Source organism: Elgaria multicarinata, chromosome 9 (assembly GCF_023053635.1).
Source record: "Elgaria multicarinata webbii isolate HBS135686 ecotype San Diego chromosome 9, rElgMul1.1.pri, whole genome shotgun sequence".
NCBI lineage: Eukaryota > Metazoa > Chordata > Lepidosauria > Squamata > Anguidae > Elgaria > Elgaria multicarinata.
Genome location: NC_086179.1, coordinates 61,553,143 through 61,580,971, shown reverse-complemented (window position 1 = coordinate 61,580,971; position 27,829 = coordinate 61,553,143). Strand labels below are relative to the sequence as shown.

The following is a 27,829-nucleotide window of genomic DNA, read 5'->3' as shown; positions in this document are numbered from 1 at the left end:
GACAAGAGCTATAAATATGTTATGGCCTGCCATGGAGACCAGCACCACATAGAAACATTTTTCAGTGACCTCTTTGTGGGAGCCATAAAGATTGAAATGGTCATTAGGCTGGCATTTGCTCAGCATTTGGCATTTGCAAGTGCCCTAAACTGCAATTCAGGCAAATAAGCAGATTTCTAACAGCTGTCTAGCATGCAAGCACTCTGCTCTGCAACTTAATTAACATGCTGAAATAGTTTTCACAGAGTTTTAGTTCAAAAATGCGAGAATGCTCAAATATGTGGAACTGTAGCAATTCTTAAAACTGCAGATCTATATTCCGATAGCTAGATGAATGTTGCTAGGAACATATGCCAGCACATCTGTTGTATCTTCTGCATTTTGATTGGGTGGTGAGGTGTTTAAAATGTGATGATGCAATACATAAATCCCGTCCCTTATTTTCAGAGCCAAAAACAAAATGATGATGTTTGCACAGTGAAGTATATGGCAATAACGTAGGATGCGGATAAATTATGAGTCCCAAGATTATATAGAAAACAAATAGGGAAGGCTATTATGTCAAGTTGATGTGGAGTTTACTTGCAATCAAGATGTAACATCCACATAAAAACCCTGTACACTTTGAAGATCATCATTGTCTACAAAACACCATCTCTTGCAATAAGAGCTGCATTTTAAAATGAAGTATACATTTTGGAATGAAACGTAAATGCAGCATTTCCCCTTAATTACATTAACCTAATATCTTATTCATATATGTGTGCAGAAGGAGCCAATGCAAAAGCTTGAGTTTGACCCAGTGGCCAGCCGCACTCAGGAAGAGGTACATGTGAAATCAAACTGGAACTAAAACCCGCCGCAGTACGGAAGATAGGTTAGCAGAAGATGACAAAAAGAAGTGGGTGACTTATACAGTAGATGGTACATTTTAAATGGAGTCATTGCAGCTTTCTCCATAACCACTGCTGAGCTAAATACTACTGATCTTAATGTATGACAATGCAGAAGAATTCTGAAATAATGCTAAGGTAATGACTTATGCTTATGCTAGATGCAACTGCTACTATCTGCACACTCGTTTTGCCCTAGCTGATCAATGCACCAAACACTGCTCCTTCTACTTCTACATCGTAAAATCTGACACATTCTATTTGGTCTTTAAAAATCTATATCCTCCCAGCTATAGGAAAAGCAGGACTGCCACAATATATATGCTCACCTAAATCAGGGGTGGACGTCTTCCAGAGTTTAGGGGCTGCAGTGCCTTCCTCCCAGATCCTACCAAAGGCTGCACTCCTGCCCCCACAACCAGATAGGCCAACGAAATGTGGGTGCAGTGATGGTGCTTTAAAAGCTTTCTTTTAAAAGCACACATTTGCAGTTTGCCATCTGGGAAAAGTGGTTGTCTTGCTTTAAAATAGCCCCTTTTTTCTGCTACCAACACCAAACCACAAATCTGTGCTTTTAAAATTTTGGCAGATCAACTGCAGCGGTGGGAACAGTGGGGGCTGCAAAAAAGGGCCAGATGGTAGCATGTGTCCTGCGGGCAATGTGTTGCCCACCCCTGACATAGATGAATAAGAGCATTAGGATATTCATGGCACATCATCTCCGAATGCCTTGCATTATTTCAAAGGCACAGAAAATATTGTAAAAGATTTGGGGTGATCCTAGTGTTACTTTTTGTGCCAGAAGAAAAATGGCTTTCCATTGTTATGCATATTCTGGAATTGTTAAAGTTCTTGGTCCTAAGGAGCCACACTGACTTGGAAATATGAACTTTTGACATCATTGGGGCTTCTGAGTAGACACAGTACTGGGATGTGAGAGCAGATACCACAGATGCATTTCCTAGATTTATCTGTGGGACAATACAATGGATTGTATTGATCATCTTTGAGAACGTTCATGGAAAAATATTTGAATAGCAAAGTAATTTTAATTTTGTGTTGAAAAGCCTATGGATACTGTCTTTTAAGGCAACTTTTTTAGAATTGGCCTGTTGGAGAGGTGTTTGTGAATCACTATGATTCACTTTGCAAATTAGTAAATAGCAAGGGGGGATCTACACTACTGCTTTTAAAGCGCTTTAAAGCGCTTTGAAAACATTTTGAAACCTGTATATGCAGTGTGTCCTGGGCCCCAACAGTTGTCAAAACCGTTATAAAGAGCTTTAAAGCAGTAGTGTAGATCCCCCCCCCCCCTTGTCTCTCTGGGAGGAATACATGAACTACAACAATTTCCATTCTCAGACCTGAACATTCTGGTGAAATTGAAAAACATGAATTTGTTTGTGGTCTCAAACAGAATATTCTCTGATACGAATCTGTGTGAGTAATTAAGGGCTGGTATTCCATGTTACTCCTACATAGTATAGACCCATTGAAATGAATGAACCTAGGGTGCAATCCTATGCATGCGAGACATGCAAAAGACCTACAACTCGCAGCATGCCCCAGCCAGTCATGGGGCATGATGGGAGTTGTAGGACTTTTTTCCATCTAAACATGTAGTGGATTGTGCCCTTAAGCTAGGTATGACTAAGATTGGATATTATCCATGATAAAATAAAATAATATGACAGTGTAAGCCTATATGTGTATACTCAGAAGTAAACCCCACTGTGGGGTTTACTCCCAGGTAATAGGAAGAAAGGATTGCAGCCTAAAAGATAATGATAGAAGTATTTTGGGAACCGTGAACTATGGAAGTAGGTTCAGAGATTGCGAGGGGGGGGGACGAGAAGAACTGAGATACAACAAACTCAAGTTTAGGGAGAAAGGAAATCTGATTTTATTAAATTTGGGCAACACACTCTTTTTCAGGATGCATGTACATCCTGGTACCAGACAAACCTGAGTTTAGGGAGAAAGAAAATCTGGTTTTATTTTATTAAAATTAGGGGACACACTGTTTTTCAAGATGTATATATACATTCTTATAATAAGTTAAAGCACTTTATTGTTGTAAAGAAAATACAGCACTTAGATGGGTGTGATTTTTCAGATTTCATCTTTCAGAAACAATTTGGAAATACACAGCCAATAAAACAATGAAGTTCTGGAGCTGAAGTACTTTTTTGTGACTTACAGGAGGATGTGCTGACTGTTGCTGAGATTTCTGTAGCCAGGAAGTCTATAAACCTTAGAGAATTTTTCCCTCCTTTTTGAGACATACTTCCTAAAGAATCTGCCAGAATCTTATAAGCTCAAAACTTAGGTATGCTTAAAAAGAAAGTGCCAGCAAAGCCAGGCCAACCCACTGACTTTCTGCATCCTAATTACCCACATGTTTAGTTTTTAATCGGTTTTCAATGCTTTATGTGTGTATGTTCTGTGTTTTAGAGTTTTAAATTTTGTATACTTGTTTTTTTTACCTCAATTTTAGAATTTCTGTAAACCGCCCAGAGAGCCCTGGCTATGGGAGCGGTATATAAGTTTAAATAATAATAATAATAATAATAATAATAATAATAATAATAATAATAATAATAATAAACATCTGGCATACTCTCATACCCATAAGCCTAACCATATAGGAACCTTTTAATACTAGCTGAGTGCACAAAGGAACAAATACATCCCACCAATAGGAAAACCTGTTTGTTTTGATTTGTGTGTTGTTTTTATTGTTGTTGCTTGCAAAGCCAGGCTTGTATTCCTCCTTAACTTGCTTCCTGCTTTCTTGTATTCCTCCTCAACATTTTTCCATGTCTGGTTTGTTTTTATTATGATGCTAATTTACTGTTTTATGGTATTGTATGGCATATTTTAGTTTCTTATGCCTCTTAAATGCTATCATGGTATTACTAAGGTGAAAGGTGGTTTAAAAATACTTTTATACATAAATTATAAATCCCAGTTTACGGCATTAGGCATCACTTGTCAAACACTTGCCAAGCTAACTAAGTCTATCTATTTATTTATATATACTTAAAACATTTGTAGGCTGCTTTTGAAGATGGATGCCCCCTTATTCATATAATTTATTTTAAAAACTGGATACAACAATAAGGCAGCAAATATTCATAAAACAATAGCCATCTGCAATAAAAAATTACTAAATACCTACAGCATAATTGCAGATGCAGAGCAGAACAGCCCAGTAAACATAGTCATGGAAGGGCAGAGTAAACAAGTTGATCTTCAGGGCTTTCCTAAAGCCTGCAATGATGGGTCTTGAAGAACTCCCAATGGCAACTCGTTCCAGAGGTAAGGGGCCACTGTGGAAAAGGCCCTCTCTCGTGTACTGGCCTCAAAGTGGCCAAGGTAGGGATGGGAGAACTCACCATAGTCCAGAGTGTGAGTTGCATACCACGCACCAAATCCCCCACTGGTTGCCCAACCCTGCTTGTTGTGTGAGGAGAGCTGCTGGGCAGTCCACAGGTATCCTGCAAGCAGTGCACAGCCAGCCAGTCCCTCAGGGAGCAATCATTTTGCATAAAAATGGCAGCTCCTCCTTTTTTGTAGATGCCCACTTATGCAAATGGCAGCTGGAAAGCAGCCACCAACACAAACTCAAATGGACCATTTGTTCCTTACAGCTTGGCGGACCAGTGGGAACCGCCACACCTGCCCAACTTGGTGTCACTGCATTGGGCCAGTTCAGCAGTCCACAGACTGGAGTCTGGGAAGCTGAGCGGGAGGATTACCAGACTCCTGTGAGATCCTTACAAGTGAGACCCTCTCTTTCTGATCTTAAAGTGTGGGTATGGATGATATGGATGAAGGCGGCCATTCACGTTTTCTGAGGGAGTTTAGGAATTAATGGGGTTGCCCTCAATTTGGTATTACTTTCATTACCTTTTCTGCATTTCCTCTACCCTGCCATTTCCTCAGTTGAATCCTTGGTAATCTGCACATGGATAACCTGACTTTGAAAATAGGAGAAATACACCTGAGAAATTCTCATTGGACATTTTAATACTCTGAAAATTCAGCTGGGCAAAATATTAGGGGTAGGGGTAGGGAATTAAAAGGTACATATCCTATGAAGACAGAAATCCCTGGATCATTGTCTTACCTGAACCATGTGAAAAAGAGATAACTCTCCAGTTCTTTTTGGTAAGATAACAACCAATTCAATTCTGGCAAAATTGGCAACCAGGGTGATTTGTCCTTTTCAATATTGTATATGAGAAGCCAGAACAGTCTTCTGTCAAAATTGATAAGGGAAAAGACAGTGGGGAATGCAATTTTATTTTGTTAATGGCGCAGCTGCCAGCAGTTCCGGCTTGTTTACATCTCGGCTGTCTTGCTCCATAGCTTTTCCATTTCCATCCAAATAGCCACAAATACATTGTCGATGAGGTTGCCTGTGTAAAATCTACATAACATAACACACTGGGAGTGTTAGAGAGGAAAAGGAGGACTATTTCATTAAGTTGTTTTCACAAGTGAAGAATTTCAGTGGCATTAAAAGAGAAATCTTGAACTTTGCCAATTCTCTGTAGACATTTTGTCTGGATGGGTTGTAAATTCTGTGAAACAGAAAAGCTCAAGGGGTAACTAGGGAGAATGCTGATAAAATACTAAGATGCTCAAACCTCCCCCAGTGAAAATGTCTAAGGAATAGAGGTTCCATATGACTTTTAGAATAGAGGTCAGTGCTCACAGACTTAACTAATGTATAAGAAATGTGGAAATATAACTATATTTCTTGCATAAGGAATGATACAGCACCTTGGGATTGAGATCGATGAGAATTTTGTTCCTGTTCACAAATAATGTAAAAAATATTCCTTTTCCAACCCCTTAACACAGACACGTAATTCTTGAAAAATCCTCACAATTTCTCAAACTTGCATTTACATTCAAAAATGCATTCCCCACATTGCATTTTCACCCTTTAGTCTATGGGAGGAAAGCACACATTTGGGATGCGTACTTGGAAACCATGCATTTTTCATGTTGGAGTAATCACGCTTTTCCTGTTCAGAAAAAAAGAAAAAAAAGAAACCCGTATTCAGAAACGAGGGCAAGGTGAGCATTGAGGTGGACATTGCTCATTCTCCCTTCCTTACCCTGGGATAACTGCATACAGAGTTTGATATTGGTAATAGTTTTCTTTCCTTTGCATCTGTATGGTAAATATTGTTCATGTATATGCTATGCTAAAATCATGACCACTGGTTTAGAAAATTCATATACTAAGGTTCAAAGCACCCCTTACAGGAATTATGTACTATACAGCTTCCTTTCTTGTTTCCCTTTTCTCTAAAGTAAGTGCACGAGCCATGATCTGGATCAGAATCATCATGCATGGATAGGGGAGGTTTAATCTCTCCTTCCCAACCCTTTTCCCTCCACAAATCCCTCCCTCTGGGGCAGTTTTCTTTCTTTAATGGTAGCATGGGGGGAGCGGCAGAATTTTTGGAGGGACCCCAACTTCATTCAGGCCCCCACACACTTACGAAGGAGAGGAGGAGGAGGAGGAGGAGGAGGAGGAGGAGGAGGAGGAGGAGGAGGAGGAGGAGGAGAAGAAGAAGAAGAAGAAGAAGAAGAAGAAGAAGAAGAAGAAGAAGAAGAAGAAGAAGAAGAAGAAGAAGAAGAAGAAGAGCCTTATCACACCAGTGTTATACTGTGCAATCACTGTGAATTGCATGCAAAGGACTCTGAAGTTTTCCAGCTTATAATCTGCTTTTATTGTGAAGTACTCCCATGCATCCTGCTTTAATTGTGCTGTAAAAGCAAAAGACTCACCGTATTTTGCTACTAGTTTCCGAGCATGTTTTCCAAGCGGCCACTGGGCCCAGGAGCAGAATTTGATATGAATTAAATAAATGCTTACATCTGCGTAAGCTTTAAAGACAGACATCAAAATTGGCACGGTAATAGATATTAAGGAGAGCTTTAAGCATACCAAATTTGAATCGGATTGGGTCATCCATTGATTTTTTAAATTTTTTTTTTACATTTCCCCCCTTAAACCCACTTCCTGGTATGCAAAGGATCTTGCCTCCCAGTAGCAGCAACAACAACGTCGTCGACAGCTTAGCAGTGTAGGGATAATTCGAGGGAAACAGGTACATGGGATGAAGCTAGAAGAAGAAGAAGAGGCAGCAGCGAAGGCAGAGGCAGCTGCATTATACATAATTAACATAGTGTAGTTTAGTAATCCATGGAGAGTGGCATGAGCATCTTTTTATGCCATGGATAATCTTGTTAGATAGCTGTTGCATGTATTGACTATTGAACCATCAAGCTGCAGTATAAAACCCATTTGTACCACTTCATACATCTGAAAACAGTTGTGGTGATTGTACAGTTCTTGCTCGAGCAGAGAAAGACATTTCTTTCCACAGATTTCCTCACCATCTTCCGCTTTAACTCTCTGCTGTGTTTATGCTTCCTCACTCTTAATACATAAAGGAAATGGACTCAGTGTTTTTGTAGAGACAATATTTCTGAAAGGATAGGATAGTTTGTTGTGACAACACCTTCCTGGGCGTCTTGCAGTCTCGAATACCATGTATTATACATGATGGCATTGACAAGTGTGGGCCTTCCGTTTGTCATAGAGAAGAACGCTTATGAAAACAAGAGACATCCCATGTCTGCTAATTGACCGAAATAAATATTTTAGTTTTATTGGAAATACAGTAGAGCTGGATTTAATGCATTTCACATGCAGAGATTGAAGTCAGGCCTATATAGTCCAAATGCTGGTGGGAACTGAACAGACAGGATTCAGCTTTCCTCCCCTTTATTAAAAAATCTGCTTCATCAAATGTTTGGGGAAGAAGAAGGGCACAGCATTTTGTATTGAGTGTGGAGTTCAGCGTACTGATGATGTTGTTTTCCCTTTGTGGTGCGAAGGTCGATAAATAAGGAGACGAGACAACAACAGCTGGATTTAAACAGGGCCACATTTTATTAAATGATATGCAAGAGGGGATGAATCCTACCGGGCATCCAGCATGGCCTGTTACCAGGCCCCTGAAGCTGGGTGAGCCATTCGTGGCCCAAGGGTAGGCACTGCATCTTTCGCCTTCCCCCGGGCCTGCCCCTTGTGGGGCCAGGGGACCTTCTTTTGTCACGCCCTATCTCAGGCCATCCAGCTCTGAGTGGGTGAGTAGGGTCGGCCCCAAAGGTAAGTCGTATCTCCCAGGTAGGCCGTGGGGCTCAAAGCTGGGAGCCTCGGACTTACCAGTCACTGTGAACAGTGCCATATGAATGCTCACCATTCCCGATCCCGCTCTGGATGCCTGTACCTAGTGCCAAATAGCAAAATGTGACCAAATTAGCAACAGATTAACCTAATTTATACACCCAAACTGTCTCACAGTGTGGAGTAGGTGAAAAAAACCCTGCACAATTCAGTACAAGAGTAAAAAATTCCTACTCGGCTCCTAATGGCAACCAGCAAGCCCACACTGCCTACAGGGAGGGAGGGAGCTGTGCAGCAAAGAGGGGGAAGGGAGGGAGAGACCCTAATTTATGGGCTCCTCAACCCCTCCCCCCATGTGGTCCCATACCAGCGCCAGCCAATGCTGGCAGCTCACGTCTCCCCTCTCCCTTGCCCACAAACGCCTCCCCACGTCCAGGCTATGCCGGGCGTGGCAGAATGGCCATTTCTTCTAGCCTTTATAACTGTGAAAAATAGGCTTGGAAGTGTGAGAGTAAATGTCAGAAACCTCAGATGTTGGCATAGGGAGCGGAGCATAGGGAGGGGAGCAAGTAAGAGTTTGAGTACTAAGGGGGTGGGGTTTCAGGACTCCTACCCTCACCCTGTCCCCATGAATTGCAGAAGCTGTATAAATTGTGCAAAATAAGCACATCTCTGCAAACTTGCTTAATTTATCTAATTTATACAGGTAACAGAATTCATATGAATGTATTAAGCTGCCCCATACCAAGATAGAACAATGGTCCATTTAGTCCAGCCTCCCCACTAACCTGTCTTCTTTGACTGGAGTGATTTTCCATGTTCTCAGGCAGAGGTCTTTCTCAGTCCTTCTGTTTACTCTCCTTTTGACTGGAAATGCCAAGATCAAACCTTGAACCTCTGCATGCCAAACGTGTGCTTTTCTGAGCTATGGGCTTTCCTTTAGGAGCCATTCAGCTTCACAGAGTGAAGAATTTGACGGTGGGCAAAATGGAGGCAATGCAGACCTTGGAAACTACCAGGTAGTACATTAAGCAGGGGGTTGGACTCGATGGCCTTATAGAACCCTTCCAACTCTACTATTCTATGATTCTATGATTCTAGTGGAGTTGGGAATGAGGCATTTATTGGCCCTTTCACTAGTATGCAAGTTTAAAAGATATTACAAAGACTCTGAGTCAGTAGCAATAAATAAATGAATATACTGTATTGGTGGTGTTTGTTATGCATTAGCTCTCTGTTCTAGAATGTTTATTAAACAACATATAACAATAATTTCAGCAACTGTTATTGACATGCTTCAGCTACTAGGTTTGCAAGATGGGGATGGGAGAATGAGCAATATTTGTACAGGCTGAGATTCTCCAGGCTGCACCTTGAAGCTTGGACTGCCTCACTCCTGTTTCTCTTGTCTTCCAAAATGGGGGGAAATGTGCATTTTAATGGCATTTGATTTCAAGGAAAAGTCAAGGCAAAAATGAAACAAAATGAATTCTTTTACATCCCTACATTTAGCAATTTTTTAGTACAGCTTTTCTACGAAGATAGTGCAGAATCCTGTCCTCCAGCTGGGTCGTAAACAGAAACTTAATACAATAGGCCTGTTGGAAGGTGCTCAATCTCAAGATGTGAATGCAGCTTGCACAGTTCCCCATGGGGTTATTCTCCCTCATTCATTCCATGATAATTTCATTTTGTTGTTCCCTCTTCAGCTGGACTGAAAGGTTTATGGCCTATAAAGATTCCCCCTCTTTAAACTGTATGAGATTCTTATGTATATACGTCTTTTCTACCAAGAGAAACGTAATTTACGGAAAAGCTAGTTATCTGTGGAAATTATGACTTTAATACGTATATATTCACATACAGTAGAGTTGAAGACTTCTATAGTGACTCCATTGCAAACTTTTACAGCATCTTAAACCATTGCACTTAAATCTTTTTCTTTGATGAAGCAGCTCAAAGAAAAGTTTTAAGACAGTGGATGACATTTACAACTACTCTTCTATCACCTGACAAAATTGCAGTATTAACCTAGTTGCTGAAGGGAATAACGACTTTTAACCTGGTAATAGAAGGTTATAGTCCTCAACCCACTATTCCATTACCCTGGCGGATGAGCAATTTAACCTCTTCTCCTATCCTTTGAGAGTATAACCTCTTCTGCTGAATGTGCTTTCCCAGCTCAGAAGGAAAAGATGACCTTTTACTTAGTTTCCCATCCTTCACAGGATGAGTCATTGTCATTTAATTAATTGGTTTAAAAGGTCATTTTTGTGGCAAAATACTGAGAACACTGTATTCACTGAACTTCGTATAGAAATATAGAAAAATCATCCTCTTGAACCCAACCATAGAAGAGGGGAGAACCAATGTGGTATAATGGACCAAGGGCACTGGTGTACTGACCTTGACCAAGGAAGAAGAGCATTTAGATCCCTACCAGCCAGAAAGGGGGAGCTTTGGCAAGTCACTATGCTTTAGTATAGCTACCTTGATGGGTTGACATAAAGATACAATCACACCATGTCTTTTTGTTTGTTTGCTACATTTCTATATCTCCCAATAGCTGAAGCTCTCTGGCTGGTTCACAACAATCATATCCCTTTCTGTAGTTACTTGAGGTTCACAGGGAACCCAGTAGCATTTGATGGCAGGCAGTTCAAGTGGTAAAGTCCTGTCCATTAATCAAAGTCAGACAAGGCCAGATTAAGCAGATAGAGTCCAGTCAAGCTTTAACAGGCAACATCAAAGCTGAGGAAATCAGACCTTGAATCGTTCCAAATGAGTCCTGTTGGTTACAACTCTTTCCTACTAGGACTATTTGGAGTGGGTTGTCTCCACAGAAAGCTGTAGCCAACGGAAGCCTTTTGCCAACTAAAGGCTGACTAGGCCTGTGCTGTGGTCAGCTCTGCTCCTTCTATTGGAGTTGTTAACTAGTCGACTGTTAAAGAACCATCACCCAATTTTGTAGCCTGAGACTTCTGTGAGGCTGGAGAGATGGAGGTTTATTTATTTCTATACCGCTTTATATATTAAAATCCCTAAGTGACTCACATTAAAATATAACATAACAATACAATAGCCCAGATAAAATAATAAATAATTAAAGCATTAAAAGATGTAAAAGTATTACAATGTTTTAACAATGACAGCGGGGGTAGGGGTGGGGGTAAAAGAGACCCTCACACGTCAGGGAAAGCCTTTGTGAATAGGTGAGTTTTCAAGATGCATTTAAAACTTGCCACCATTTCTGCCTCTCGAGCCACATGTGGGTGAATGTTCCAAAGGGTAAGTGCCACTACTGAGAAGTCCCACTTATGCACCACTACGTAGCAACACTCTGTTGGCTGTGGAACAGCTGGTAAGGCCTTCTCAGAAGTTCTCAGTAGATCTGAGCCAGAGGACAATGGCGGGGCTGCATCCTCTAGCTGAGAGGACTCTGAATAAAGCGTTGGCTGTCCTACCCTTGGGAAAGTAGCCTGTGCCTCATCTTTATCAGAATTCTCTGCTACACAGTGGAAGGACTGAGGGCAAGGGGTAATGTTAATATATAGCACTTTTATTTCTGTACTCCAGGAAGGAAAGGCGGGACATAAATGTGTTTATTATTTTTAATGGAGAGAGGTTAAACAACAAAGAGATTACAACATCAGAGGTGTGGAATGTAGTATCTGAGAAAAGCTGTTACTACATTATGTTGTGGTTTTGTTATTGCATACCTTTCCACCTGTTGAATGCACACATAATTCCAAGGGAGTACCAACTGATCAGGGTTGCCAGTGCAGTGGAAGAAAATAAATTTGGCCATGAGTTGAAGCTTCTTCCTGGCAGGTAAATCATACCTAAACACCAAATTGGCTTTTAATTTCTGAAAGAACATCTGTATAGTCACCCAGAATACATTATTATAGGCTTTCTCTGTGTTTAAGGAATTCCCTTGTCTATTTTGATTTCAAAGGACTTCTGAGGGTCTGCTAACAAGACAATAGAAGTTTATGGATTTCATCTTGTGCACTGTTCTTCAGTAATGATGTAAAGGTCCCCTTCTGTCCATTCTTAATGGTATATTTAGCCTTCTTTATAGGCCTCAAAGGAGCCACAAGATTTTTTTTTATTTCTTAAATGTATACCTTGTTACTGTAATTGAAGTCATTTTTGTTACTATAATTCCTCCATAATATTAGCTGTTCTGGTCAAGTGCTTTTCTTCTCCAGAGGCATCAATTATTATAAATTTTGACACAGACCATTATTTGGCTTGTGCAGATTCTTTCTTTCCTATTGTCAAAACTAGGTATTTCTACCTTTCTTTCCACAGGAAAGAATATTCCTGTAGCCTAAAAACCTATACATTTTCCCATTGTTTTATGCATATTTAGCCATTGAAAAAGTAAGAAAAAGAAACCCTTTGGTTTGAGTTTTTATAATAGCAAAGAAATCATTCTGGTAACTTTAGATCAAAAACAGTGGTTGCAATGGAGAGTCACCTTTTAATGCATTTTATTATATATTTTAATGCATTAAATCCCCTTTAAGATGTCTGTACTCTGGATGTGTTTTTGTATGTTTGTTTCTATTTTCAGTCTGTACTTAAAGTCTGTAGATCTGTGGCATCTATAGCAGCTACTTGTAATCAAGTTAAAAACAACAACAACTTACAATCCTTCAACAAGAGTGTAACTCCCAGCTGTTTCTCTGCCCTATGTCATGCTGGTTATTATAAGGGATGGGGGAGAAATTTGTTTAGTTTGCACTTTTTAATGCAAATGTACCTAATTCTGCACTTTAGAGCCAATACACAAACCAAAGTTATCTTTTGAAATGTGTACATCTTTGAGTTTTGCAATGGAGCTCTCAAGTAAAAAAAAAAAGTGTGCACAAATGTATATACAAGGTTGAATATAGTTGAAAGTGCAATAGTTTAGGAAAATTACTCCCAAAATATATGCATATTAGGCAAGGTTGCATGTATTCAGAGAAATACAAGAATGTGCACAAATTTTCATGAGAATTTTTTTTAAAATTCTCTAAGTTTGGGTCAAATGGAACTTACAACTGGAAAAATTGTCACAGTTCTTTCAATTGTGCAATGGTGCACTGTTTTTAAATGACTGGGCTTCTTCTCAATAAACAGAACTTATCCAGTTAAGTGCACCTTCAAAGGACTGGTCTGCATGTGTATTTTTGCTGTCCACACAGGTTACTTTCCCAAATATAAGTTCAAATTCTAATGTGTCAATCAGGTTTAGCGCTATTTGCCATTCTGATTTTATCTTGGCCAACTTTTGTATACTACCATGGTGTAGTTGTCAGAGTGTTGGGACTTAGCTATGAAGCTCCCTAGGTAACTTTAGGTCTGTCACTGACTCTCAGTCTAACCTACCTCAAAAATTTATGAGAATAAAATGGAGAGAGGAGGATCATACACACCATCTTGGTCTTGTTAGAGGAAAAGACAGGATAAAAATGTAACAAACAAACAAATAATTTGTGACAATGAGTACCATGTCCTGAGTGAAACGTTCTTTGTCATGGATTCAAAGTAGTACAAAGTGTCTTCTTCCTCTATCTGATGGTTGGTGAATCATCTGACATGTCTTTGAGGGCAGGGGATGGGGAGGAAACGAGAGCTAAGCTGGGGGAGAAGTGACTCCCTCTCCCCATGGGAAAATGCATATAGATTGTATACGGCAGGTAAATGGGTTTGGATCAGAGCCATTATGACTTGGTGTTTCATCCTCGAACACGGAATCATTTAGAAAGTGGACATCTTGAAGGGTGTCCACTTCAGACTTCGATTCTGAAGGTCGAAAAGAGTTTTGATGTTTGTAAATTTGGAGAATTTCTGTGCCTAGTTGTTTTAGATAGTAAAGAAGATTTTCCTTTGTTCTCAAACCAAGAGGTAAGAATGATAGTTTTGAGAGTGAAAGGGAGCTGTGAGGTATTGGCATTCCAAAGGGTGGCTCTTTGGACCAGATGGAGATAAAAGGAAGACTAAAGTATATTCATTCATTTATTATTTCAGCCTTCTTTTTTTAAAATATTTTTATTTTCTACAATACTTAAACATACACCATTACAATTAAAGAAACAACATACTGCATAAATGTTGAATAACATCAATATCATATCTATATAACATGATCAAACTTAACATATAAGTGCACCCCCCACCTCAGGATCTCATTCCTGATTCCAAAATCTCATACTTTCTTCTGCTGTTGGTTTCCCACTACCCTTAGAAAACACAAATATTAGGAACTGTTTCCAGATTCCTTCAAAATCATTTGTTTTAGCTATACCTCTTCTGAATTTAATATTACAAGTCAATTTATCATTAATAGCTATGTCCCATACTTCTTTATACCATTCTTCAATACAATAATCCCCTTGAATCTTCCAGTTCCTAGCTACAATCAATCTTGCTGCAGTCAGCAAATTCATTATCAATTCCTTAATTTCTTTTTTACATTTTAAATCTTCAAATAGTGACAGTAATGCAACTTTTGGTGTTCGTTCTATCTTCATTCCCACAATTTCTTCAATCTCCAAAAACACCATCTTCCACAATTTTTGAACATATTTGCATTCCCACTACATATGTAAATACGTTCCTCTCTCATCTCACACTATTGCCCCGCTCGTGCTCGTCGCTCCTCTGATGCCATGTTTCTCACCTGCCCAAGGGTCTCTACTTCCCTTGCTCGGCTTCGTCCATTTTCTTCAGCTGCCCCTTACGCCTGGAACGCTCTTCCAGAACATTTGAGAACTACAAGTTCAATCGCAGCTTTTAAAGCTCAGCTAAAAACTTTTCTTTTTCCTAAAGCTTTTAAAACTTGATTTTGTTCTGACTTTTATACTGCCTGTTTGGTGCATTCTCTTCCCCTCCTTATTGTTTTATTATGATTTTATTAGAATGTAAGCCTATGCAGCAGGGTCTTGCTATTTATTGTTTTACTCTGTACAGCACCATGTACATTGATGGTGCTATATAAATTAATAATAATAATAATAATAATAATAATTATTATTATTATTATTATTATTTCCCCCCACATCCTCTCCAACAATTTGCTGAGTGCTGATTATTTATCTTATTTAATCTAACCGGGGTTAGGTACCACCTCCATATAATTTTAAAGTATTTCTCTTTTATTCTTACTGACATATTTCTCAACGCTCTTTGTTTCCATAGTCCCTCCCAGCTCTGTTGTCCTATTTGTACATTCAAATCTGTCTCCCAAACCATTTTACCTGAACTATCCATCGACCCTTTCTCCAACAATATTCTATATATTTCACTCATTAACCCTTTTGACGCTGTTCTTTTTCCCTTATCATTTTCTTTTTTAACTATTAATTCCTCAAACTTCGTCAATTCTCTACAATCTCCATTTTCTCTTACCCACTTTTTGGTCCACTGTTCTAATTGCCAATAATTTAACCAAGTTAATTTTTTATCTTTTAAAACCTCTTCCAAATCCTCTCTTGTATTCATTTTTCTTAACCATTCCCTTAATTTCATTTTATTTTTTTCTATTAAAACTTTACTTAATCTACTCTTTAATTCCTCCAGAAAATTCTTAAGCTTTATTACCGGTGATAAAGGAGAGTTGCTCGGGAGCAACTCCCCTTTATATTTACTCCAAACTTCCCAGTGAAACCTCAAGAGCGGGTTACCTATACTTTCAACCCATTTTTTTCTCCTTCCCTAAAAAATACATTTTCCAACTTCATCTCTATGTTACTTGTAGTTTTATCCTCCATCCAGTCTAAATCTCCTACTCCTATAATTGCTTCCACAATATGTCTTAACCTATTAGCTACGTAATATAGGTTAATATTTGGGAGACACAATCCTCCCTTTTTTTTGACTTAAATAACATTTATTCTTATTTACCCTCGCTTTCTTATCCTCATTACAATAATTGTTTATGATATTTTGCCAACTTTTTATCTCTGATTCTGAAATTTTTATTGTTAACATCCTGAACACAAAATTAATCTTTGCTAAAATCTTCATTTTTATTAATGCTATTCTTCCAAACCAGGATAAATTTAATCTTTTATATTTTTCCAGTTTTGCTAAAATCTCTTTTTTTAAACTATTTAAATTCTCCATCTCTAAACTCTAAATTTTGTGTAATTTTAATTCCCAAATATCTAATCTGTTCCTTAACTCTCATTTCTCTTCCCTTTCCTTCCCATTCCTTCTCTTCCTTTTTAGTATAATTAAATAACATCATCTCTGATTTGGACCAATTTATTCTTAACCCAGTAATTTCCTCAAATTCTCTCAATTGCTGTTTAATTCGTTCCATCTTTGTTATTGGATTTTTAATAGTTAGCACAGTATCATCCGCAAACATATTCAATTTTATTTTTTTAATACCACCTATTCCTTCTATCTCCCCATCATCTCTTATTGCATTCGCAAGTAATTCCATAACCATTACAAACAGGACCGGCAAGAGTGGACATCCTTGTCTTGTCCCTCTGGCTAGTCGTATCTTATCCGTGACTCCGTCGTTCACTACCACTACGGCTGTATTTTGAGAGTACACCTGTTCTATTATAGCTTTAAATTTATTTCCAAATCCCATTTTATTTAAAACCATCTTTAATGCCTGCCAGCTCACACAATCTAAAACCTTAAAAATATCCAATGCCAAAATTCCCGCTTTAATCTTTGACTTTTTTTATCGCCTGTATTGCATTTAAAACCCTTCCCACTAAATTATGCATTTGTCTACCTGCTACAAATCCACATTGGTCTTCCCCTATATATTCAGCTATAAATTTATTTAACCGTTTTGCTAAAATAGTTGAATTTTTTTTAGCATCTTGATTTATTAATGAAATAGGTCTATATGAATCAGGGACAGTCAGGTCTTTATCTAATTTTGGAATTAAAATTATCAGTGAATGTTCCCATGATTCTGGTGTCTTCTCTCCTTCCAATATGGCATTGTACAACTTCAAATTTCAGCCTTCTTCTAAGGAGCTCAAGGTGGTGTTTGGTTCTCCTTTTCTCCCCACAGCAACCTTGTAGGTTAGATGGAGAGACAGTGACACACCCACTATCATTCAGTGATTTTTGTTTTTTCTGACAAGGGATTTGATCCAGGGCTTTAGCCACTACACTTTAAAAATGTTTCTCTTTTTTGAGTACCCAAGTCTCAGGCCTTAGCTAGACCAGCGGTTATCCTGGGCTGATACCCGGGATCGCCCCTGTGTGTCCAGATGACGCACAGGGGGATCCCGGGGTCAGGGAGGGATCATCCCTCCCTGGCCCCGGGATGCAGCCCTACACTTTGGGCCCGCTTTTCCCCATGGTCTCAGGCTGAGCCCGAGACTGCGAGCATGTGGCCCGTTTCCACAGCTTTTCCCGGCTCCGCGCGATTACTCATGTGGAGCTGGGAGCTGCGCCCATCGAGGCTAGGGTGGGGAGAGTGGGGAAATCGATTTTTTTAAAAACCACAAAACTTCTTACCTTTCTGCTCGTGTGCTCATGCGCAACCGGCCCTTTAAGAAAATAAAAAAATGGTGGGTGCAACACCTCTCTTGATCTCGTCGCACCTTGCATGTAAATGAGGGTGAGATCTCGCATTATTCACAACGCAAGGTCTCCCCTCCTCTCACCGGATTTTCAGGTAGGTCTAGCAAAGGCCTCAGATTACCTTAGTTACCTTAAACTAGAATGTGCAGATTAACTTCTCACTCAGGTACATTATGTATCATAACTGGTGCAGCCCTACGTTTTAAAAGTTTTTGCATCATTTCATAGCTAAGGAGATTCTTTAGTATCTTGGCATTTCAGATATTAGGGATCTAGAACTTCACCTTGCTTGTGGAATGAATTATGTTTCTAATTATTATTTATCATTTATATTGCACCTAACAATATACTACGTTCTTTATGTGATTTGGCAGGTAACTCAGATTTTGGTTTATGGTTTAAGTGGCTGATGGAAGACTGACACTCACATATGATTGATTGATTGATTGATGAATACTTTGTCTTTTCTTTGCCCCGTAAATCAATAGTTGGCTTGATAGAAATAAAATGACTGTGTGATATATTGTCAGCCTTTCAGTCTTGATTTTGACATTACTGAAGACATGCCAAATTTTGTTTAATGGCTCCCAAATATTTTGGGAATCTCTTTTAAAAAGAAAATTTCTTGCCTAGAAAAGTGGAAAAGTGCAGTAATATTGAATGAAAATAGCTTTTGATATTACCTAGAAATATTTGACCTTGAATCAAATAATTGAGATGAAATGGTTGTAAGATTTTATAATGGAAAAGTATACAATGTCATACAAACTAACCAAAAAAAAAAAAAAAAGAATACCTAGTGTCTGCAGCAGAATTTATTGTTAAAATAGGTGCCTCACTGTATTATATTTTTCTGCAGGAAGTTGAACTTTGTCGTGTTAGCAGCCAGGAAAAGCTGGGGTTGACAGTCTGTTACCGCACAGATGATGAGGAAGACACAGGAATCTATATAAGTGAGGTAAAGATGTGTTGTGGGGGAGGGGAACCAAGTGTGAAAAAAAGAAAAAAGCTTTCTGTGTCCTGACTGCAAAATTTTGGCTGGTTGCCAACAATTGTCCTTTTCAATTAACTGCCTGGCTAAATTATGTTGCCCAAACTATATAATTGTTATTGCAAGTAAGTGTATTTAATGTAAATGCTTCAAATGCAACATTACCATTAGGAAAAGTACCTGAAAGTTTTGAATATTGCTTGAAAAGTCTTATTAAATACCAAAAGAATGTGTAAAGTTAGGATAGCCTCTTACATTTCTCTGTTGCCATGGTGCTCCAGTTACACGAATATTAATAGTGAAATAAAAACAATGACTGACAGAGGGAGAAAACAAAAATATGTTTGGAAAAAGTGATACAGTATCAAACAAATAGTATTTAAAATGCAGATTTTCAAACTTCGTTTTAAGGCATAAGGGAGAGTGCAACCCCATACGGCATTGGTTGTAAACCTATGATTCAGATTGGCAGATTTCCACATCGACAGAGCCTTCATTTTATCTGGATTATGCTTCTGCTTGTTAGCCCTCATCTATCCCAAAACTTCCTCCAGACACTTGTTCAAGATTTCCACAGCCTCCCTATGTATCATCAGCATTCTGATGTCACTTTAGCAGAAACTTGTCAATGACTTCTCCCAGGGGCTTCCAGTAGACGATAAAGACCATAGGGGACAAGATGGAACCCTGTGTCACCCAACAAGAGAAAGCCATGGGGTGGAACAGAACACCACCTTTTATTTTATTTATTTATTTATTCCATTTTTATACCGCCCAATAGCCGAAGCTCTTTGGGCGGTTCACAAAAATTAAAACCACTCAAAGTATAAAACAAACAGTATAAAAGCGTGATATAAAATACAATATAAAAGCACATCCAGAATAAAATCAGCAGCAGTGCAGAAATGCAAATTTAAAACAGCAAAGTAAAAACAGCAAAGTTAAAATTAAGTTTATAGACTGTTAAAATACTAAGAGAATAAAAAGGTCTAAACCTGGCATCTGAAAGAATATAGTGTAGGTGACAGGCGAACCTTCTTAGGGTACTCATTCCACAGCTGAGGTGCCATAGCAGAGAAGGCCCTCCTCCTAGTAGCCATCTGTCTCACTTTCTTTAGCAGGGGCTCATGGAAAAGGACCCCTGAAGATGACCTTAGGGGTACATATGGGAGGAGGCGTTCCTTAAGATAGCCTGGCCCCAAGCCATTTAGGAATTTAAATGTTAATATCAGCACTTTGAATTGAGTCCAGTCCTTCCTGGATTGATGCATCCAGGAAGGACTGGAACTACTATGACACCATATCCCTAAGTACCACCCCAACCAGCAACCCAGAAGAACACCATGGGTAACAGTATTGAAGGTTGCTGAGAAATTAAGTAGAACTAACAACAGGGTTGCACTCCCCACACCCATTCCCTGGTGTCAGTCATCCATTAGGGTGACCAAGGCAATTTCTGTCCCAACCAGTTTGGAAGCCAGACCGAAATGATTCCAAATAATCTGTATCATCTAATAAACTGCATATGTGAACCACTTAGGTTGTTTTTTTATATTAAGTATTATAGAAGTATCAAAAATGAATAAATAAATAAATCATGTATGTAAGTTGCTCTAAGCTCAATGGAGGAAAGCTAAAACTAAAAAGTAGTAATAAAACAATATTCAATAATACATCTTGACATTTGATAATATCGTTTACATCCTTTCCTGCTGCATCTTTTCCTGAAAATAGCGTACAGATCTATCTGTCACCAGACCTTGTGTGCTGATAGCTTTTAACTTCTGAGCATTTGGAATTTCCATAAACATTTCATCACATCTCAATAACTGAGCTCAATTAGGTAACAGGAAAGCCTATAATATTGTTCTCTAGATTATCAAGATTAAAGAAGAGATCCACTGAAGTTATCCATGTTTGCATTTTAAAAAACAATCCCTTTCCCATATTTAGGGTTTAGTTCTGTTTTGAATCATTCAGCTTTTCCCATTATTTAAGTGGGTGTAATTGCTCTCCTTTATTCCTGATGAAACATTTCAAAATAATTTTCTCTCCACCAATACTCAATGCGAAAATAATATCTAACATCTGTACAAGATGTAACTTGCAAGCTTTACTTAGATATGTTTGGCTTGAAAAATAGCTCTTGGCATGACAGGCCAAAATAGATGGCTTAAGATACAGATCAAGGAAAATGTGATAGGTAGTATTGCCCTATGAATAGTTGGTCATTATTCAAGGAGCAGCTTTTGTGACTCTGATAAACCTTTAATGGACTCTTAAATATCTTTTACTTTAAGTTAAAGTAAAAGTTAACTGACTTAAATTCACAGCATATTATCTCTATGCATAATATCTAATTCCCCTTTCCCTTTTAAGTTTTTATTTTCCTTAGGGCCAAAACAGACATTTCTTTAAATGTGTGTCTAGCAGCTATATCCTCCCCCACCCTGCCCTTTTTACTCTAAAGTAGGTGCAGGGCACCTCATTCGTATCTTAAAACCCTTGCTAACACCCCAAAAACTAGGATCCCAATCTGGACTGGGGGCCCTTGTGCCTACTCTAGAGTAAAAATGAAAAAGGAAATTGCTGTTAGACACACATTTAAAGTAACATCTTGTTTTGGCCCTTCAAGGCTAAGAACTCAGGTGTCTATCTTGTGTATAAACAGCATTTTATAAAAAGGAAGAACTTTTTAAACACACACATACATCTATAGACACCAACAAGCTCACTTACTCATTATCAAAGCGTCATCCCCTCTTAGGGCACAATCTTATGCATGTTTAGACTGAAAAAACTCCTACAACTCCCAGTGTTGTAGTTAAAAAGTCCTACAGCACTGGGAGTTATACGGGTTTTTTCCTGTCTAAACATGCATAGGACTGTGCCCTTAATCTCCCATTTCTAGAAGTACACAAATCTTGGCTTGGTTTACTACTCAGCCATTATTTGTTGTTGCTACCAGTCCCCTTCCCTTCCTTGAGTTATCTAAAATGCACAGAGGGCTTGGGAAAGAGACAGATGCATCCCTCAGTTTTGCGCTGTCAGGTGAATGTAAGAAAGAGTGGGAGATTCCGCTGCTGCTCAGATGGGACTTCAAAACTGCATTGTAAATTAGACTTCCATGGTAGGGATGTACGTGGTTCCTTGTGGTGCACTTGGCCCTGGAGAGCTTGCCAGTAGATTTCATATGCTTCCGGTCGGAATTCAAGGTGTTGGTAATGATGTTTAAAGCCCTAAACAGCTTGGGACCTCGATACTTGAGAGAGCGCCTCTCCTTATATATGCCTGTCCGAGACCTTAGATCTGTTGGAGGAGCCCTTCTCCGCATCTCACCAATGCAACATATACACTATGATGGGACAAGGGAGAGGGCTTTCTCTGCTGTGGCACCCCGACTTTGGAATGCCCTCCCCTTGGAGGCCCGATTGGCGCCAACATTGATTTCATTTCGACGCCAAGTAAAAACATGGCTTTTTAACAAAGCCTTTGATAGTTAAATTCACTGGCACATTGCTTTAACTGTTTTAACTGTTTTTAAATTATATTGTTTTAACTTGGTTCATGGTTTAATTTGTTTTTAACTGTGCATATTTATTGTTTTATACTGTATGCTTTTATCTGTACGCTGCTCTGAGATCTTAATGATATAAGGTGGGATACAAATGTTTTAAATAAATAAATAAATAATTCAATCATTTGATTTCATTTCTATACACCCAACAGCTGAAGCTCTCTAGATAGTTCACAAAAATTACAACTCCCAAATACAACATAATAAAAACATAATATGACATATTTAAGAAACAAAATTTAAAAACAATTTAACTCTACTAAAAATCACACACTTACAATAAGATACAAGGACCTGATAAAACTGTTGACACTAAAAGACTGAGAATAGCTGAAAGCACGTGCTTGGTTGGTCCCCTTCCCAGAAAATATTAATCTGAACTATTATACTTCCTGAAAGAAGGTTTCGTCACGACAGATATTCACCCAACTAGCAAGAAATATTTGTGTTATATGAAACTTGCTACATTTGTAAATTCTCTAAGGGGACAGTGAGGATCTCCCAAGTGTCAATGAATCCAACCTTAAACAGATTTGCTGAAATGTTCGAGTTAATATTGGATTTCCCTCCCTTGTGTAGGTTGATCCAAACAGCATTGCTGCTCGAGATGGACGGATCCGAGAGGGCGATCGGATTTTACAAGTAAGACACTTTTAAGGTTGGGTTCTTATTGCAGTTTTCCCCTTCTCCCCAAAAATATATAGTCTATTATCAACATAGAATTGTGATGCAAAGTTATTATGTTTATAGTACAGTTAAGCTTATAGCCTGCCTCTGGATTCACCAAGCTCAACTGTGGCTGCCATATCCTGGTAGTGCCATCATCAGAACACAATGGCTGGCCATGGTGGGGGTGCAGAGAAAGCCATGGCATTTGCATGGAGCTCATGTGGCTATCAGTTTCTGAATCAAAATACAGGTAACTGATGAAAATGGACCTTCTGCCTGTGACATGTACAATGTAAACGATGTGGTGATTATGATTATTACTAGTGTGCCCCCATGCATATGCTGGGGAAGGGGGGCTTGAATGTGCATATTTAGCAGAATGGAATATGAAAAAATCATGTATTGCACATGTAGAGCCTGACTGTGCATGGATCACACACAGGAAGCAGCATTGTTTCACAAAGCGCGTCATCAGACGATCATTTTATAGCACGCTTGTTACTGGGCATCACAGATTTTCACAGGTCCTTTTCATGATGCCATCTACCTCTCATGTGTCTCCTGGAGGGGATCCGCACGTCACTCCCAGAGCGCTTCGACTCCAGTGCACCCCGAAAACGATAGTCTGACTTCCCTGTAAAAGAAACGACGAAGAGCCGTCCATGCCGATGCCGACGAGGAGAGCTCTCCGCCGGTGAGGAGAGCTCGGCAAAAGAAGGCGGGGTAGAGAGCTTCTTCCGCTCTTCACCCCGCCTTCTTTTGCCGAGCTCTCCTTGCCGGCGGAGAGCTCTCCTCGTCGGCGGGTGGCGGCGGCGGCATGGACAGCTCTTCATCGTTTCTTTTACAGGGAAGTCAGACTATTGTTTTCGAGGTGCACTGGAGTTGCATAGAAGCGCTCTGGGAGCGACGTGCGGATCCCCCCCTGCTCCTTCTGCTCATTTTCCCATCACAAAAAAAGACCCGGAATATCCAACTTTTTTGGTGCCACCATTTCCTGCTATGTGCAGAAGCAGCGCAATAAAAACACCCACTGAATGGGCCACGTGGTCATTGTTTGCTTCCTCTTTCTTCCCCATGTGAAGAAAGAGGAAACTGCTCATCCCTATTGTGGGACAGAAAAGCGACGGTAGGGAACTGCGATTTCCCCCTCGTCTGATGATGCTCAAAGACTCCATACCACACTGTACCTAACTATCTCTAGATTGTTTCCCTACATCTGGTTATGCACTAAAGCTACCTATGAAGATTGATTTCTAGTCATCTTATTGTGGTGAATTCTTATAATTTAAACTTCAAAGTGGAATTTAAAAAATGCAAGTTCAGCATTGTGCACTCTTACATTTTTTATAAAGGAGATCCAGAATCCGCCTTCACTGAAGCCATTCTAAAAGCACCAACTGTTTCACTAGCCTTTCTGCACTGATGCTAACACTGTTGAGCACAGTTTTCCTCAAGTCTTTTTCAAGGTCCGGTAGAAATTTTGAGGGAAGTGTATGATATGGCATTGCACTGCTGCTCTGCCAACACATGAGAGCTTGGGAGCATTAGAAGGGGAGGTACTTGTAATTAATGTACATGGAAGTATCTGTCATCAAAAATACAAAATCTAGAATCTCTGTCTAGTAATGTAACATTTTCCTTTCCTCTCCTTGACCAATACTCCCCAACAACACGCATTTGAGTGTGAACGAACTCACAAAAAATACTAATTATTCTGTTTTCGTCTACCTGTCCAGTGATACTTGTTGATAATAGCACATTGCTTTTGTACAAACAACCCTGTAACTGCCAGACATTAATTCAACTGCTGTATGTGAGGGCCTGCTGAATGTTACCAGATCAATCTGATTCTGTCCCACCAGTCCTTTCATTTCCTCAGGAAACATCTTTGCTGAAAAACAGAGCTTTGTTTCTTACTCCACTATCAGCTCTGAGAATCAAACAAATCTCTGGAACACAATAGGACCTACAAGCTGCCTGGCTAAAATGGCCCTTGCTTTGAAGGAATATAATAAGTTATGGTTCAGTATCAGGGCTTGTGGTAGGATATGTTATTTTAATTTTTGTACGGTGGAGAATGTGAAACATCCCCCACTCCGTTGTATGAATCAGATGGGCAAATATATACTCATATCACAGGACCATGTTTTGACCGGTTGGTGGAGTGATATGAATTGCAGATAGGGACTGAAAAGAAATGGGCCATGTAAAAGATCTGTATATTAAACTATCTTTTACAAAGTCAAAAGCAGCACCAGTTTTGATATTACAGGCATTCTTCAGGCTCTGTACCATTCATGATAAAAACAAAACCTGGTAACCCAAACTGTGTGCTAGGAAAGTTGGGTTATTCAGTCACAATAGATTATGCAAATTAATCTTATTTACCTATATCTGATTGTGTGGTATAATTTATTTTGCGTTTGCTAATCATGGAGAGAGGGGCAAGAGGATATGCCAAGCACTGCAGCCAGTTATCTTAATCACTGAAAGTTACTAGAGATGAGTGATCCTTTGACAATTTTTTCTGGCTGACTGTGTGAATGGATGCAGTGAATTATGGGATCTGTGGTTCTTTCAACAGTAGCAAGAGCCCATGCAAGATCTGCACCACCTCTCATTTTCCACAGTTGAGGCCTCACTCTTACTGGGAGTAACAGATGGGAAGGAGGGAGGAGCAGAGAGAGAATGCTTCCCTTGTGCCTCTCCTCCTTGCACTGCTGTTCCTTAAGCAGAAAAGGGAAGGTGAGAAGTATTCCTCAGAATGATGGGGGAAATTGGGGGGCTTGGAGGACTGTCAAAGTGAGGTGGATGGGAAACAAGGTTCTCTAGCTCTGAGTTGAATCTCAGACCTCTCTCACTTTGAATACAAAGCTCCCAAACTATGTTGCTGGGTCGGAGTTGGCATCCTCTAGCATCAAGGTTGGCATCAACTTGCACCTTTTTAGGTTTCACTAGTTCAGCCCACAAACATGCTTATTTTTGCAATCATAGGGACTACAAACTTGCGAGGAGGGGGTACATGAAGACAGGTTGTAAGGCTGATGAATTCTGATACCTATACCAAATTCTATGGGTGTGTGTGTGTTGTACTTGTCTTGGTTAATGGAATATAGACAGTCATGAACATTGTAGCGTTGTTCACCTGAAATGATGTTCTTTCTGTGAAATTCTCTTGAATTAATTACAATAATGAAATAGTACAAACTGGAAACATTTTAGGATTTCTTTTGATGCCAGCATAATCTTATATGGTGACTCAAAAATTGTACACCAAAAGAAAATATGAGCGCATGTGCTAGAAAAGTCTAAGATTTTGAACTAATAGCTTTGCATGCATGGCAGTGTGATATATGAGTTGGAGTCTGATCATTAAGTTCAACGCAGAATGAGTTGTGAGTATTGGTGGGGGTAGGTACCTTCCATAGTGGATAATGTGCTGACTCAATACTCACTCTTATGGATGAGATAACTCAGAGGAATGGGAGCAGACAATTTTATTATACAGGCATTATATTAAATGAATCCTGAAAAAAGCTGGATTCTGTAGACCAAGTGAAGCTAAATTCTCAGGATGCAGAATGGCTTCTTTGTGTATTCCCCATCCCTCCACTAGATCTAGTCATATTTTTCTTATGAGTGGTCCTTAATATTTACTATGCAACTATCCCAGTATGGCAAAACACAGTTGCATTTTTACACAGTAATTTTAAAGGATTAAAGCTGCAATTCACATCCCATTGTACTTATGATTCTGAAATGCTCCCCATCTGAATTCTTTGGATGTTGAAGTTTCGAACACATGGCTACACCAGAAGAGAACAGGAGAGGGAGGGAACACATGAACTGGGAAAAGCTGAGTTAGTTCAGTTCTCGCTAAACCAGACTTCTGCAACCCGGTGCCCTCCAGTTGTTTTGGATTTCAACTCTCTGCATTCCTGATTATTACCATGTTGGCAGGGGCTTATGAGAGCTGAAGTCCAAAACATCTAGAAGGCACCAGTTTGTGAACCCTCCATGCAACCATAGTTTAGAGTTATGTCCAAACAGATATAGTTATTTCATACTCAGTGTCAAAACAGACATTTCTTTAAATCCGTATCTATCAGCTTCTTCTTCTACTTTTTACATTTTTTTAATTCTTAGGTAGGCACAGGGGGCTAAATGTTCATCAGGACTGTAGAGTTGGGGATAGAGGTCTTTTATGAACCAGTTCAGATCTCTTGCACGTTCCCTAGAGTGAAAAAGAGGAACACATTGCTGCTAAATACTATTTATTTATTTATTTATTTATTTATTTATTTATCTATTTCGATGCCTCCCAATAGCCGAAACACTCTGGGTGGTTCACAAAAATTAGAACCACAAGTACAGCATAAAATATAATATAATATTATATTATATTTAAACTTAAAAGTATATTATATTATACTTAAAACCACAACATAAAACCACAATACACAAGTAAAACCAGAATAAAACCAAGCAGCAATGCAGAGATTTAAAATACAGATTTCAAATGCAAATTAAAAACAGCAGAGTTAAGAGACTAGGATAGTAAGTTGCTAAAATACTGGGGAAATAAAAGGGTTTTCAGCTGGTGCCGGAAAGTGTACAACGTAGGTGCCAGGGAGCTCATTCCACAGCTTGGGTGCCACAGCAGAAAAAGCCCTCCTGCTAGCCACCCACTTCATTTCCTTTGGCAGGGCTCACAGAGAATGAACTTGAGGTCTGGGCTGGTACATATGGGAGGATGAGATCCTTCAAATAACCTGGCCCCAAGCCATTTAGATTAGTAAAGTTTGCCTTGGTCCTCAGACACCTGGAGATGTGAAAGGAGCTATCTAAAACATTCTCACTACAACTAGTCATATAGTCAGTCACTGCATGTTTGGTCAGATAATTTAAGCCAACATTAAATT

At 39.3% G+C, this 27,829-nt stretch overlaps 1 protein-coding gene across 1 annotated transcript in view; it reads left to right on the top strand.

Annotated features, from left to right (window-relative positions):
* Window positions 1–27,829, top strand: part of PDZRN4 (PDZ domain containing ring finger 4) — a 77,168-nt gene that overhangs the window by 36,484 nt on the left and 12,855 nt on the right. Inside the window, 2 exon segments of the mRNA XM_063135002.1 lie at window positions 18,530–18,628; window positions 22,818–22,880. Of these exon segments, the coding sequence (XP_062991072.1) occupies window positions 18,530–18,628; window positions 22,818–22,880 (162 nt within the window).